The sequence below is a fragment of the Equus asinus genome, chromosome 22, assembly GCF_041296235.1.
Source record: "Equus asinus isolate D_3611 breed Donkey chromosome 22, EquAss-T2T_v2, whole genome shotgun sequence".
NCBI lineage: Eukaryota > Metazoa > Chordata > Mammalia > Perissodactyla > Equidae > Equus > Equus asinus.
The window spans coordinates 13,020,251-13,037,014 of NC_091811.1; the positions used below are offsets into that span (position 1 = coordinate 13,020,251).

Below are 16,764 nucleotides of genomic sequence, written 5' to 3' on the forward strand. Positions count from 1 at the left end.
AAAAAAATACACAACAAAAGTTCATATTCCATTTGGTTCTTTTTATTAGAAGTTGAGAATACAGCAAGTAGGGAAATTTCATGGTGAATGGAACCGTCACACAGATGCCTTTCTGGAACCCCAAGCTTGTATGATCCCCAAAAATGTGCTTTGTGGCTTCAGCAATTTATAAAGGGAAAGGGGGAAATACTGAAAAAGGCCACTATTTAATGGTGAAAGAATGAAGCTGTGGAGGTCCTAACCACCTAACCAGCCTGGGGCCAAAAAAGGAAATTAAAAATCTGCACAGAGCAAGCAAGCCTCTGAGTGCTGAGAGTAAGGCGTTCAGGCGCCAGCCTGGTGAGAGTTCTCAGCGAGCACTGTCAGACCAAGTGCACAGTGAGGCTGTTGGTAGTGAGCTGCACATAGACAACACACACAAACGGGCACACGCACACAGGCACGCGCACACACACACTCTAAAAAGGAAGATTTTTACTGGATTATACATCATTGCTATTTTCATTTTTCCTAAGGGTTTGTGCTATGTTGAACCAGATTCAGCTCCTCCTTTGGGTGTGGGGTGGTGACTGGGCCCAGAGACTGCCACTTCTGTTGGTAGTGTTACAGGGCTGCATCTTATACCCTGTGTCCCAAAGTGCATGACCAAAGAGCAAGTCTGGCTTCTGATATGTGCTGTTGTTTCCAAGAAACTAAGTGAGCATCCTTTCAGATGGCCACTGTCCAGCTGACTGTGTTTTCTCAAAGGGAGTAATACTGTTCGTTACTCTGTCAGGCACTACAGTAGTTCAGCCACTGAGTCTTTTGCTGGGTCCACCTAGCACCCGGGGCAGTGACCTCATCCAGAACCAAAATCTTCTTAAGTTCTTTCCAAGTTCTATGACAGATTCTTTCTTCCTGGTTCCCAGCTTTTGCTGAGACTGGAAGGGGAGAGAAGGGAGAAAAATAACCAAGAAAACTCTATATCGAATAAATAGGAGACCCGTCCCATATTCTCAAACACCCACTTGAGAAAGTCAGTTCCCAAGCTTAGGGCCTTGATGTTTAATCCTAATATTCCCAATCCCCAGGATGTAATTTAATCACCTGAAGTCTTAGATGACAGTAAGTAGCCTAAGAATCCACTGCTATTTTGCTGATTCACCTATGAGCCAAGCTCGGAATTCTATCAACCAGATCCCCCTCACCACTCTCCCTGACACCATAAACGGGCACACCTCTGCGACATGAGCAATCTTTTTTTTCACTTCTAGCAGGTCTTTAAACATAGAGCTTTAAGGATTCTACCAGACTCCCTGGCAATAACATACAATTTCCTTTTAAAACTTCCCACTACGCTATCCCTAAAAACTGGGGTTCAAGGAATGCTGACAACTCCATGGTGGGTACTGGACCCTGCTTTACAAGATTTCTCCTGGCTTTCTCGTCCAATGAGAGCTGAGGTATTGCTCACACCTAGACTTACCAAGACAGTGTACCAGAGGTGAAACTCATCTTTCCTAATCCAAACGAAGTGTTCTCCTAACCTATGAAATGAGCTCAGGAGACCCCTGGACAAGTCAGGATCTCTTCTGCGGCTGGCTCCATGTCAAGAGCTGTGATGCCAGGGAAAGATCAATCTTTATTCCCAGGAGGAAGAAGGGTACATAGGGCAGTGATTCTAACAGAGGGAAAGTTCCAGAGCTCCATATGAAGGATATGGAAAACTCTCACATCCCTACAATCAGATAAAAATCATAACAAACTTGTGAACAGGATGCCAGGAAGTACTCAGATCAGCACATGTGCTAACATTTCCAGAGCTCCTCCTACTGTCTCCACCACCCCTTTGCAACATAACTGACTTTCCCAAGTCGGTGGCTCTGCTCCTTCGAAAGGTTCACTATCAGAGCAGGTAACAAGTGAGTCTCTCAAATGACCCCTTACCTAGAGCCTTTATCTAACATATCCTGGTAGCCGTTCAGGTGCTGCTTCCACTGGGAAAACACACGCCACTTCCTTCAACCTGAGGATCCCAAAGGCTCTCGGGCATGAGAGTGGCCATGTGATCACTGGGCGGGGGCTGTACTCTCTGCCCCACCAGGGTCCAAGGAATGTCAGCCTTTAGAAGGCACCTTGGTGCACCAAGGCATTATACATTCTGGGGCTATCACCTGATCCTCCTATAGTCACTTTGTGCAAAATTGAAACAGTGTGTGGTACTTGCATGTTTCATTCTATACAAAAATTCTCCCTCCCTCCCCTACCCCTATATTTTAAACATTTATATAAATTCTTATTTAAACAGTAAATTAGAAATCTTATTTACATTAATTTCTTTGTTCTCCCAAAAGAGCATCTAAAATCACACTCCCACCTCTTAATAGGATATAAATGTTCACCTAAATTGGTTTGTATTATTGTTTTAAGGAGAGAGAAAGGGAGAAGAACAAACTGCCTGTAAACTGTTTCCCCATCTTCTACAAAGAAATATGATACGGATCAGAAGCCAGTTTGCCAAGGGTCTTACAGAGTTCTCAATTGGTAGATCCCAAGAATAAGTCAGGGTTTGGGCCATTTCTCCTTTTCTCCAAATTGATGCACTCCATCCTTTGAGGTATGATTTATTTTTGTTTTTCTCTTCTCAGTTGTGTACCACGTGGAGCCCCTGGGGCGTCACAAAGCCCATGAGGCTGTCAAAGTTTTGGGGCTCCTCTGGCACTGACATCAATGGCCAGTAAGGGAGGCCAGCAGGCGCTGCCGGCCCTGGTTCAGGGTCACACAGTCCCTGGCTACGAGTAGGTATCACAGTGCATCCTCTTCACTGCAGCCTCCGCCAATCATGAAACGGAACTCCTGGAGGTTTGAGACACCATGGAAGTGAACGAAAGCGCCAGCAACCACAAAGATGTGAAACAGCTGATGAGAGTGAAACTGGAGGCAAAGAAAAAGGGAGAGGGGTAGAGAAAGCCATACATTATTAAAAGAACACTAAAGATTCTTAAGATCGTTTATGCTGAGCAGAGGCAGGGAATGGATGTGACAGAGTTCAAATTTGAGGCGTCCACAGATCTGGGAACATCTATTAGGCATATCACATTCTGCTGAATGCAAGGTTGGCTGCCCCCAAAGAAATCAAGGTGCTGCCAGTAAGTTCTTAACCTGGAAATGTGCTGGAGTATCTGGTGAACCCAGGGGCAAATGACATACACAGACTCTCTTGCCGACAGACCACAAAAGCCCCACGGATTCCCTGATGCCTAGCAGTGGGCCATGGTTAGACATAGGGCTGCCTTTCCTCATTGCTGATGGTCGTTTTTGATGTGGACTAAAGCACTAAAGCTATGGTCATTTAAATGTTGCTCTCTGTTAGAAACACTGAAGGGATTTCCAGGATTGGGTGGAAGGTTAAAACATGGGGGCTAGAGTTTCCTTCAGCTCTAAGACTCTGGAATTACATGAACAACATACTCTATCAAAAGACTAGGAAAGCAGGGCTTTTTTCACTTCCTTCTCAAGTCAGAAGCTGGTCTACAGGCATGTGTTATTATTTCTGATTTAATCTGTTCTGTTGATTGCTAGTTCGTATCTTAAAAGGGGTTACCAATTGCTCAGTGCACCAAACATCATTTTCAAAAATTACACTTTTCTCTCATTATAGTTTCAAAATGAACAAGTACAGTGGCAAAACAGCATTTATCAAGGGAAAGACACTGATTTTAGAAATGTAAACAAGGAGGATCTGAAAATCATGTCCCAAAAGATGTTTCCTAGGAAACCAAAGGGGATTCATTCTCCCAAAAAGGGGGGAAAGGTAAAAAGCTCTCCACATCAATGTCAAAATTATGATGAGGCAATCTCAGAAAGATAAATTAGTCAATCTGAAGCTCAAAAGATTGCCTAAATTTGCAATATCTTCATGTTACAGATAGCTAAACTAAACTTTAAAGGGACTACATAATCAGCTTAGTCTACAATAATCAGCAACAGGCTAAGGAACAGAATTGTAAAGGTCACACTTCACTTCAAACCACACTCCAACAGTGTACTATTAAAAATGTTTCAGGCCATCTTCAGTTATCAAATTTTCATCTACCGGTCCCCTTATATTTTCTTTTCCCCTTCTCTTACCATTAATCACAATCCAGTTATCTCTACGTCCTCGTCCAACCAGAAGTACTCAATTTCTCATTACAAATCACTGAATTTTGATATGAAAAAGGACTCTGGTAAAAATCTGGTCTATTACCCTAATTTCATAAACGAGGAAACCGAGACAAAGCATGACTAGATGCCTTGCCTGTACAGTGCAGCATACAGGAGCACAGACTCTTGATATCAGCCAAGCTTGATGCAAATTCCACTCCTACTACTTAACAGCCAGGCACGTTAGACAAGTTACCTAATCTCTCTAAGCCTCATTTCCTAATCTGTAAAATGAAACCTTAATAACAGGTGTTACACCTCCTAGGGCCAATGCATTAAATAAGGTAATCTGTGTGAAGTGTTCACTCAGTACTGCACCGGGCACCTAGTAAGCGCTCAATAAATACTAGTTATTATTGTGCTGATTGTCCAGAGAAACAGAACTAATGAAGGAGAGTTAGGACTAGAGTACAGCTCTCTCAATTTTGAGTCTAAAACTTTTTCAATTATTTCACTTCCCAGTCTGCCAGTAACCCTCTAACAGGCATATATGTATCCACATTAACTACTCCTGATCATACTTACCCAGATGTCACACTTGCCAGGAAAGAAGCGCTCAGGGATGCGGGCAGCATACAGGGCAGCTCCCGTGATATAGAGGCTGGCCATCAGCATCAACCAGCCGATCTGTCCTATGGTAGCAGCCTTCAGGAATCCCTCCGAGATGACATAGTGCAAAGTAGGAATGATTCCACTCAGGCCTAGGCCCAAAAACACTCCTATGAATCACAAGAAAAGATTAAGTAAAAATGCATGAGAAATAAGGAAGAATTCACTATTACAGCACAGTACTGGTAATTCTGTAAACTGAATCATTAAAATAAGATGAAACATTAGCTTCTTGTTTGAAAGGAAAAAGAAGGTTCTTCAAACTCTGGGATACTGCTACACAAGAAAGCACAGCTATGTTCTAAAAGATGGAGCTATTTATAATCACAAGGATTCTCCTGCTGAGAGAGGCTTAGCTTAACAAGTCAGTAGTCCTCGAAGGACTTAGAATTATGTTGCTAAGCGTTTTAGGAATAGGCAGCCTTAGGAGTTTGTTTAAACGTCCCTACATGCTGCCTCAATATACAGATTACGATACAGAGTAATTTTACATATTTTATCTTCCCTCTGAAGCAACAGACATTCCTAGGGTGGGAGTGGGGTGGAATGAGAGAGACAAGCTTCCAAAAGTACCAATCAGGTACAGAAGTCTATCAGAATCACGACACCACAACCCTACTGCCTTCAGAATCATCTACAGCAGTGGTTTTCAAACTTCTGGATATCACCTAGGTTATAAGATCAACGAAGTGAGTCTGGATCAGCATTTTTTTTTTAATGAACTAGAGTAAAATAAAAAATACCAGACTGTGTCACAAGTGGAGGGTTAAGAACTAGTTTGTAAAAGTTTTCTAATTTATATATATGTGAATTTATGCGTATATACATGTGTTTAGGGGTGTAAGAGAAAATGTCATGATCAAAAAAGTTTGGAGGTAACTGATCTAAAACCACTTTGAAATCTGTTGTCAACCAAAGCACCACAGGAACTTAGCACAGCAGCCAGTAACTGCTCCTGCATTTTGACACAAAGAGTTAAGAATGACCTTTGCAAAACAAACTGTCATTTGGTAAGCTTTCTCAAAAGACAAGGAACCTATTATTTGCTTTGGACATTACCAAATAAGCTCCTGGTATGCAACAATATATCTATGCACGTATGCATACTCATAAATAAAATGGGCATTTACAAGAGGAAGGGAGAACGGCAATGTTCATCTCACAAAAGAAAGGAATCAAGCAGACCTAAATAAAAACTACTGCCTACCTCTACTCCTCACTAAAGAAACATCATCACGATCCTGTGCTTTCACTTATTCTTTTCCGCTACATGCTAAGCAAAGGCTGCTAATGGTCTTGCTTATCATTGTCTAAGGCAAAGGCTCGGGAACTTGGTTCTTCTGATGTGTATAAATAGCAGGATGTTCAGCTCTACTCAGCAAAGATGTTCTTATCTCACGCGCTCAGGCAGGCTTAACACCACAGTTCAATACACTACTGAAAGTCAACCCTGACCACTGCTCATGTGCTCATATAAACACTTAAAAAGGGAAGAGGGTAGTGTTATAATAGTGGTCATTAACATGAAGTTAATTCTAACCTGTAATCTTTTAGGTAACCGCAGATGAACCATGGCTTAGATTTTAATACTAAATGGCTTTTTTTAAAACAAGGTTGAAAGGAAAAATATTCCTTTTAATACTTCTTGTTCATTCTCAGTAGGCACTGTGTTTGTTGCTGGGGAGAGAAAATTGAAGACACAGCCCTGGCCACAAGGAGTTGCCAGTCCAGTGGGAGACAAAACATGTCTCTGTTAACACCATACTCCTACAGGAAGGCTCAACCTAGGCCCCCAGAGGCTTTTGGCTTTTCACAGGCTCTCCAGTTAAACAGGCATTATCCTAACAATAAAGAGCCTCTCTATCTATATCAGAAGAGATGTATGGTGCCCACTGTAGTAGAACACAACCAGTATGAAGTCTTATTCACCTAAGCAGATTACACATTTTAAAATAAAAATACAAAACAAAAAATGACAACACAAAACCCAATCACTACAAAAAGTACACGCCAAGCTGAGAGAGTAAGAAGAATCTTGTTCATTTTACAAAGTTTACAGAGCCACTGCCTTACGGACAGGGTATGACCATAAACGCAAGTAAACTACACTGCCCAAAATAGTCATCAGCTCATACAGCTCACCACTGCCCCTCCACTCTAACAGTTTAAGCTAACTAATGAACAACAGTACATTAAAAGCCCCTCAAGAATAAGAACTGTGATTTATTCATCTTTGCATCACAAGTACATAGCATAATGCTTGGCAAATGGCAGACCTTTAATAATAAATGACTGGTAAATAAGTGAATGTCCAGCGGAAAACATCCATGTGCTCTTACCTGCTCTTACTCCTCGATACTGAGGGGTAGCAAACATGTCCCACTGAGAGACTATAATGGCTGCGATGCCCAGCACACAGATGACAATCAAGTAGATGAAGCAAGGTTGTGGGTTACAGTAGAAAGAATAATAAAGCCAAGGAACGAAACTTCCCATAATCAGAAGAGCAATACCAGAGTAATCCAGCCTAAGATAGGGAAAAAAAATCCATTTAATGTTAATAATTATTGCCCACTATAGGTTCTAATTAATCCCCCATGACATGAGGTAGCAATAACAGCTAAGAGGCAAACTGGGATGCTTGCTTTAATTTTTAAAGAAAGTTCCCATCAGATGGTATCAAGAATTCTGCCAACTCTGCTGGATGTTTTTCCCTAACCCACTGACTCTTAAATCACTGATCAAAATATGGTCTTTAAACGGGGCCGGCCCCGTGGGTGAGTGGTTAAGTTTGTCACTCTGCTTCGGCGGCCCAGGGTTTCACCAGTTTGGATCCTGGGCGCGGACATGGCACCACTCACCAAGCCATGCTGAGGCGGCGTCCCACATGCCACAACTAGAGAGAGCCACAGCTAAAAATACACAACTATGTTCCGGGGGGCTTTGGGGAGAAAAAGGAAAAATAAAATCTTAAAAAAAAAAAAATGGTCTTCAACGATACTTACTTAGAGAAGATTCGGGAGACCCCTTCTGAGTGGCAGTAGACTGTGTGGAAGAGCCATGAAAAAGAAAGGCAGAGAATGGCCCCCAAGAAGAATAATCCAAAGACCACCTTCTCTTGCAGAGGGGCCACAAAAGAGATGTTCGGGCGAAACATATAGAAGATCCCGAGGCACAGGAAGAACACACAACCTAAGAAGAGAGCACAGGGGAGAGAAGAGATCATCCTTCTGAAGAAACAGTGTTATACGTTATGTTTTCAATCCTTCACAATGAGAACGATGTTTGAATTGAAAGTTCCATGAGAAAAATTTGCCAAATAACCAAAGCTTACCCAAAATTCTCATCTACTGCAAACATTGCTGGTATCACACAGTCCTTAGCTTCATAAACTGATATACAGAATAACTTATTTATCCAAGAGTATAATCCAAAAAGAAACCAGGCAATGCTGCTACTCCTTAGAAGACTAAATCAGTCCACTTCTACCTCTACGTCTAGTAAGAAATTTCCTTTATAAAGTTTTTGGCACATTATGTTGAAGCCCAGCTTTCAAAGGTCCCATTCTGCATTTGCTTTTGCAATGAGTTCCAATACCTCCAAACTGTGCCAACAAGTACAGCTTTCCTCCACCGACAACTGTCAAGGAACATTATGCTTCTCTGGTCCTCACCAGTTGGCCCAAAACTTCAAGAATTAAGGACAGTAAAATGCCTATTCAGGCTATTTCATAACTGGTTTTTAAACTGTTCTTCACAGTAAGATAACATATTTTTATTTGCTTATAGAAGGGCCACTTAACAGAAGGAAGGCACAGAAATTAAGAAGTTAGACATCTGCTAAGTGATTCTGTTTGATCCATTTAATAAAACATTTACCCTGAATTGGAAGTCAGCAATGAACTTGATTTGATTCTCTATTCTACTCTCACTATACTAGCAGGCAGGAACTTGGGGGCACAGTGGAAACCAAAGTAAGAAATACAAGCCAAATGGGTAAGGCCAGAAACTATTCAGTGTAGTCAAAATGTTGTGTAACCATCACCACTATTTAATCCAGAATATTTTCATCACCTCCAAAAGAAGCCCTACACCTATTACAGACACCTTCCATTCTCCACTATCCCCTAGCCCTCAACAACCACTAATCTACTTTCTGTCTTTATGGATTTTACCATTCTGGGCACTCCATGTACAGTAGTCCCCCCTTATACATGGGCGATAAGTTCCAAGACCCCAGTGGATGACTGAAATCATGGATAGTACGAACTCTATGTATACTGTGTTTTTTCCTATACATACATACCTATGATAAAGTTTAATTTATCAATTAGCCACAGTAAGAGATTAACAACAACTAAAAATTAAATAGAACAATTATTAACAAGTATACTTTAATAAAAGTTACATGAATGTGGTCTCCCTCTATCCTTCTTCCTGTGATGATGTGAGATGATAAAATGCCTACATGGTAAGAAGAAATGAGGTGAATGATGCAGGCATTGCGATATTAGGCTACTGGCTGACCTTCTGACAATAGTCAGAAGGAGTATCATCTGCTTCCAGACCATGCTTGACAGCAGGTAACGGAAACCACAGAAACTTAAACCATGAATAAGGGGGAGAGACTACTGTATATGGATCATACAATAATATGTGGCCTTTTGTGTCTGGCTTCTTCCACTTAGCATAATATTTTCAAGGCTCACCATGTTGTAGCATGTATCAATACTTCAACCCTTTTTATGGCCAAATAATATTTCACTGTATGGATATACCATATTTTATTTATCCATTCATCAGTTAATAGATATCTGAGTTGTTTCTACTTTTTAGCTACTATGAATAATGTTGCTGAACACATTCATATACATGTTTTTGTGTGAACATGTTCTCAAGTCTCTTGAGTATATATATCTAAGGAGCAGAACTGCGGATAAATCTAACTTTCTGAGGAATTGTCAAGCTGTTTTTCATAGGGGTACCATTTTACATTCCTACCAACAATGTGGGAGAGTTCTAATTTTTCCACATCCTTGCCGAGACTTGTTATTTTCTTGATTATTGCCATTCTAGTGAGTGTGAAGTGGTATCTCATGGCATTTCCCAAAATGACTAATGATGAGCATCTTTTCATGTGTTTATTGGCCATTTATAGATCTTCTTTAGGGAAATGTCTGTTCAGATACTTTTCCCATTTTTTAAATTGGGTTGTCTTTTTACTGCCTATTTCTAAGAGTTCTTTACTAGCCTCTTATCAGATATAGGATTTGGAAATATTTTCTACCATTCTGTGAGTTATCTTTTCACTTTCTTGATAATGTCCTTTGACATACAGAACTTTTTAATTTTGGTGAAACCCAATTTAGCTACTTTTCCATTGGTTGGTTGTGCTTTAGGGGTTAATTCTAAGAAACTGTCATGTAATCCAAAGTCACAAAGATTTACATCTATGTTTTCTCCCAATGGTTTTATAGTTTTAGTTCTTATGTTTAGGCTTTGATCCATTTTGAGTTAATTTTTGTATATGGTGTGAGGTAGGGGTCCAACTTCAGTTTTTTACATGTAGTTAGTTTTCCCCAATATCATTTGTTGAGAAGACTATTCTTCCCCTCAGTGTATTCTTTCTTTGATATACAATCGTGATGGAAAATTATATTATAGATCGCATTCTACTTCAAGCTAAATCAAAATTTAATTGTAGATATTCTAAGTAATGACTGAAAAACCAGCTTACTCCTACTAAATAACGACCATCCTCTCAGTACTCATTTAAATATTATACCACATTTTATATGGCATCTTTTCTTTAGCCTAGTTCAAGGACACTGAAAATCTAGTAGAGAAAAATATGACTTAGCTGTAATAGAATCATAGTGCAAGCTAGGATAATCACAGAGTAAACCAGTGCGAAATTGCATCATTAGAAATCAAGAGAACAAAATATCAAATCCCAAATACATTTTTTAAGTTCTGCTCTTACTCTCAAATACATGAAAAAAGGGAATAAAGTGAATCACCAATTCATTACACCATTGATATTACACACCTAAGAGATGGGTCCAGATGTTGCCTGTCTCTGTGTGTATTCTGAAAATGCTCTTAAAACAGGCCCGGAAAGAAGGCATAGGGGGCCGGTGTCCATGTAAAAGGAAGTCGTTATCCTTGAGCCAGTCTGGTAGTACATCATGAGGGATTACTCGCCATCGACCTTCCCAAACCTGGAAGAAGAAGAATGTCAATTTACCAAGACTGGCCTCATACAACTCTCTTACCACAGTGTCTTACAATGATAAAAATAACTTATTTTTAGAAAGAAAAATACATTCAAAATGTATAATGTCCTATATTCTAAGTTTTTTTTAAATGGGGACATTTCTCAGGAAAAGGAAAGAGTAAATGAACTTAAAGAACATGCCCTAAAAGAGTGGTTTCAAGCTTTGTTTTAGTCTGGCTAAAGGTAGGATGAGCGGTCCAAAGTCCCACCCATACAGATTCCCCTCCTTCATCCTCCACAACAGACTTTCTCTCTGAAAAGCCCTGTGATATTAAATATGATCATTTTTATACTTAATATTCCTGTTGGTGTAAAAAGCATACAGAATCACACTTTAACGCCTTCTGCTAAAATCTCTCCCTCTCCCTTCTCTTCTTACTACAGCAAATATGACGAAGTAGAAAAGAAAGAGCATAGGAGTCAGAAATCTTGGATCTCTACCATTAACTAGTTGAATAAGCTTTAATTAGTCACAAAACTGCCAAGCCTCAGTTTTCTCACTCATAAAATGAGGATAACAGTGCTTTGACTGTTTCATAAGGAAGCTATGAGAATCAAATGAAATGACCCAAAGCACTTCATAAGTAAGTCAGCAAATCCTAGCACCCACCCTGACCATCCCCAGAGGCTATTATCTGTCTGAGAGTTAATGACTAATCCACCCTCCTCATGCTGGAGAGATGGCAAAGCAGCTCAGCCTTAACTGCCTTCCCAGTCCCTTCATCCTCCCTTTCTCCCCTTTTTCTTCCCTTCCCCATCAGACCCTAAAAGAAAAGGGAGCAGGAGTTTGGTATTTCCTCCTTAAAAAGTCTGTCAACCTCTGCACTCTGTTCTTTTACGCCTCTCAACCCAGAGAGCTCACATCACAGGATCACTTAATCCTAAACTAACTTGCTTCTGCTAGCTAGAAAGATGTAAGGAAAAATGCCAGGAACATGGTCTACCTACAGGCTTCAGCTTCAGACAACGATCCCACCCCTACCCCCCCGGGATCTTGTGACAAACAACAAGGCTTGGCTCTCTGTCTACTATGCAGAAAGACTGTCACTTATTTGCCAGTTACTATGCCCATTCCTTTTGCTCCACAACACTTTCCTGTTTTCTGCTCTCCTTAATCCTTCCTTATTGACATTTGTAAAATAACTGATCCTCTGTGTAACTCCAAAGGAAGTGGGGACTAACAATTTAAGAGCAGAAGTGGCCCTCTTAATACTCTATTAAAACTAACTCACTCTCTGCCCTGCCCCCTTCCTCTCACAACCTTTCAACTCAAAACTTGAGACCTGTGGTTACTGGTGCTAATCTGGCCATTCCATGCTTGTTCCCAACATACAATACAATAAAATAATACCAAACAGTTAATCTAGATTTTTAATGTCTATTGATAATAGTACTACCACTTGTAAAAGCAGCTGTTTGAGATCTTCCATAGGACTTTCTGGAGAGAAAGAGAGACACACCAAGATAATGAATTTCTTCTAATTTCAACTTGGGAAAAGATAGTTATTGTTGGGATTAGCCTTATAAGATGCTACCACTCTGTTTTACTTTGGGAGAACTTTATTTTCTAAAGGGAGAGGAAGACAGAAATTAATCCTTACATCCTCAAGGTAGTTCACAATGTACCAACAGCTCCACCATGACCATATCAAAAGTGCCACTGTGTTACCACACACAGCCAAAACAGTTAAGTGCTCCCTTTTTATAGTCAGAAAGAATATGTGGAATTTCTTATTAGTTATATATGCATATAATGTCAGAGTGATTTTTCCCCATTGTTTTTAAACAAACATTCTACTAGTCTAAAAACTGAGCCAAGGAGTTGTACTTTCATAATTATACTGCAATTAGTGTTATGTTCAAGAGACACTGCATTCTCATTCTCAACTTAGAGTCAAGCCAAATGCCAATGCAAACCCCCTGGGAAAAAAGAAGAGGAGCACAGCTTGGCCAAAGATAAAGACACTGCCTAAATCAAACACCTTGTCACTGACCCGTTAGGTTTGTATTAGACCATACAATACACAAAACATAATTAAAAAAAAAAAACTACCCACAGTACACCTCCCATTCCCACACGAGCCTGGCTATGCTGGTAAAACAACAACAATTATAGGCTAGAAAAAAAGAGAGACCAAGATCAAATCTGTATACTCTATAAAGACTAAGTAATTTTATTTCCCCTATTCCCATAAGAAAAGCTTTTCCAAAAGGGAAAGTACACCAGCAAGGTCACAGGACACTTCTTTTTAAACTGTCTCTGTTTACTTGCTACCAATCCAAGAAAACGAATCCTCGCGTCACTAGATATAGCCAGTTTTCAATTATGGTCAGTTGCACTGCCATACCAGGGTGGGACAACCCTGGAGAACACATTGTAACAAGGAAGCCTCTTCACTTTGCTCTCAGACAAATTGCTAGGGGATGATAAGGGAATGGTAATAGTTTTTTTGCCCACTCTTTTTTCTTCAGTAAATCAGTTTGGAGCAAACAAATGCCCCATTTACTCTGCCATTAGCCATTAAATTGAAAGTCTCATTTGCTTTATTTTTTACTTTCATTAAAGGAGAACAAAAAGGCAGTTAAATTAGCTACAGTACCCCATTGATCTATAAATATTAAAAATCCCTAATGGCCCAGACACTAAATATTCAACTTTTGAGAGATCTAACATCAAATTTGATGTATCCCTTTATGCTAATTCTCCTGGAACAGTGATCACTAGAATGGATCTATTGTTTTGCTTGGCTTTTTCTTCACCAACTTTCAAACACTAAAAAGTTTCCTGGGCTCTAAGTAGACCCACAGATGTTTATACCTCTCCTCCACCACTCCTCACCCGTCCTTTTATCTCAGAAGCGATGTCTATATTCAGATTACAATGTTCTCTTCTCAGCCTCTGGTCCAAAGTATAATATTCTAAGTCAGCTTGCCCCAGTTATTTCTAGTGTCACTGTGAATGTAGGAAAACCTAAATTTAGTTTTCAGGATCTAAAACCATATGCATAAAAAGTCTTGGTTTCATAAAACCCATGACAAAACTAAGAGTCACAAAAATTTCTCTCTAAATGATCAAGTGTTCTCCAGAAATGTTTAACAAATGAATTTATATACACATACACACATAGACAGATTGACTTATGGTGACTTTAGATCATACTTGCCAGGACCCCTACTGATCAGATTAATCAAGTGACAATAAATTTGCCAGTGTCCCTGACTATTCTCTTTTATTTCTTACTTTTTATTTTGGTGAGGAAGACTGGCTCTGAGCTAACATCTGTTACCAATCTTCCTCTTTTTGCTTGAGGAAGACTGTCACTGAGCTAACATCTGTGCCAATCTTCCTTTACTTTGTACAGGGATGCTACCACAGCATGGCTTGATGATAGGTGTGTAGGTCTGCACCCGGGATGCAAACCCGCAAACTCAAGGCTGCTGAAGCGGAGTGCGTGAACTTAACCAGTGTGCCACCAGGCTGGCTCCACCTGACTACTTTCTCTAAGAAAACAACCCTTAGCATTTTAGGGAGATGGGAAAAAAAAAATCCCCACAATAGGTCCTAATGAATCAGATAATGAATTGGAAGAAAAACCTTACAGACAAAAAGTGTACCAGCTAAACTCTTCAGTTTAGCACACTAGATATTTAGCACACTAGATGTGCATGAAAACTGGGAAATTTCTATCTGAAGAGTAGTGTGATCACCCACAGAATCCTTAGAAAGAGGAGCGCGTACGCCATCACCAACAGCAGAACAGATTCCAGGGGCTTGAGATGGCACTGTAGTACCTCCAGGCACCAACCACCCCCAATTTTGTTCATCCTGTCTTATATGAACTATCAACAAGACATCTACTCTGTTAACCTAGATCAAGAAAGACTTGTTTCCCAGCTGGATATTCTAGTTTTATCAAAATTTTATCACAGCTGCTGCAGGCAAATGAATGTGTTTTGAAGAGGGTTAAAGTCATGAGATTGCTCTGTCTCCATTTTGCCACAAATTATCCACCCACAAAGCAAACCAAAGGTTACAGTACTACCACTCTCCTTAAAGGTTTCTGTTTGGGAAGGGTTAAATATATAGCATGGAAATGACAAGAAAGTGCCTTCTTACCTTACAAACAAACTCTTCCATTCTTTCCATAGCATGATGGGCTTGTAAGAGAGGGGACATGCCCATAAAACCTTCATCTTCCTGAGAAGCTTCACCATTGCACTCATGTTCCTCAGAGCTCTGTAAGGCAATCACAGAAAGAGTCAACAACAGAGACCAGGAGTCAAATCAAACAATCATACACTTTCCTGCAAGAATTATAATGAAATTCTCTAAGGTCAAAACAAGGCCTCTGATAAGTAAAGTCAGTTTATTATAGAATTATGAGTATTAAAAATAAAGAAAAGTTACTTAATTCTTCTCTGACAGACAAATGAGCTACAACAGTACTCCTATGTTTGTTTCAGTAGCAAATTCCTGGGGTGGCCTGAATGGTTTGTGTCTTGTTTTAAGAATCATATTCACAGACCACATAATATTATATATATAAAGGTGTGAAATTACTAAGGAGATAATCTCCAAGATCCCCACCTGGTACATATAAAATAATCACTCATAATACAATGTGGGAAGTGCTCTAGGGGAAAAGAAGGAAAGGAGCAAAGAATACTTACTAAATTCTTTCTTTTTTTTTCCTGAGGAAAATTTGCCCTGAGCGAACATCTGTTGCTAATCCTTCTCTTTTTTTTTTGCTTGAAGAAGATTAGCCCCAAGCCAACATCTGTGCTAATCTTTCTCTATTTCGCATGTGGGTCACCACCACAGCATGGGTGATGAGTGGTGTATGTCTGCACTCGGGATCCAAACCTGTGAACCCAGGCTGCTGAGAGGGAGCACGCCAAACTTAACCACTAGGTCATGGGGCCGGCCACAAAATTCTTAAGATACGTCAAGCATAAAGGAAAGGACTTTATACAGGCCATCTAACTTAATCCTGATGATCACCTTATTAGATAAGTATTCTTATCCCCACTTAACATATAAAGAACATTAGGCAAAGGGGTTAAATAAATTGCCGAAGTTTAGTTAAAACTAGTAAAGTGGAAAAGTAAAAATCCAACACCCATTGTCTTCCCACATTCTTGAGGAAACGATCAACTTGTCTGGGGAAATGGAGGAATAAATGACAATCTGGTTAGACCTTAAGGGATAAATCACTAAAATTAAAATTTCTGTTTCCAGATCAAGTTTCATACTAGTTTAGACAGACAGATATTGCGAGAAGGGCAATGGACTAGAAGTCAGGAGACCCACATAGTAAGCCTGGTTCTACCACTAACAGCTACGGAACTTTCTACAGCTTCTAAAGCTTTCTGAGCCTCAATTTTCTCCTCATTTCCTCTAAAAGGAGGAGTGAAAACTAAACAGTCTCTACAATCTTCTCCACTCTCTAAACTTCTTGATTCTGTATTTCTTTGAAAAAGGACAGCCCAAGAGAGCTGTAATTCCACATCTGAGAGTCTAGTAGATAAACTACTGCTAACGTGCCTGCCTGAAGAAAGGAACTGATCCTCTGCCTCCCATCAGAAAACTAACTAGTAAGGAGGAACATGCAAAGGCCATAGCTAACCTGTCACACTTGAATCTGAGCAAGTTTAAAAACAAATCCTAACATTTTATTTTCCTATTCTTCACTT

The 16,764-nt window shown here is 40.0% G+C and overlaps 1 protein-coding gene across 4 annotated transcripts in view; it reads right to left on the reverse strand.

Moving 5' to 3' along the window:
* Positions 1–20: 20 nt before the first annotated feature.
* Positions 21–16,764, reverse strand: part of ADIPOR2 (adiponectin receptor 2) — a 117,873-nt gene continuing 101,129 nt past the window's right edge. For all 4 annotated transcript variants that reach the window (XM_014854153.3, XM_014854154.3, XM_070493971.1 and 1 more), the window contains exons 3-8: positions 15,188–15,307; positions 10,843–11,014; positions 7,800–7,986; positions 7,134–7,321; positions 4,711–4,904; positions 21–2,913 (exon numbers count right to left, since the gene is read on the reverse strand). In XM_014854153.3, coding sequence (XP_014709639.1) covers positions 2,785–2,913; positions 4,711–4,904; positions 7,134–7,321; positions 7,800–7,986; positions 10,843–11,014; positions 15,188–15,307 — 990 coding nt within the window. In that variant the 3' untranslated portion in view covers positions 21–2,784. The remainder of the gene's footprint in view (positions 2,914–4,710; positions 4,905–7,133; positions 7,322–7,799; positions 7,987–10,842; positions 11,015–15,187; positions 15,308–16,764) is intronic.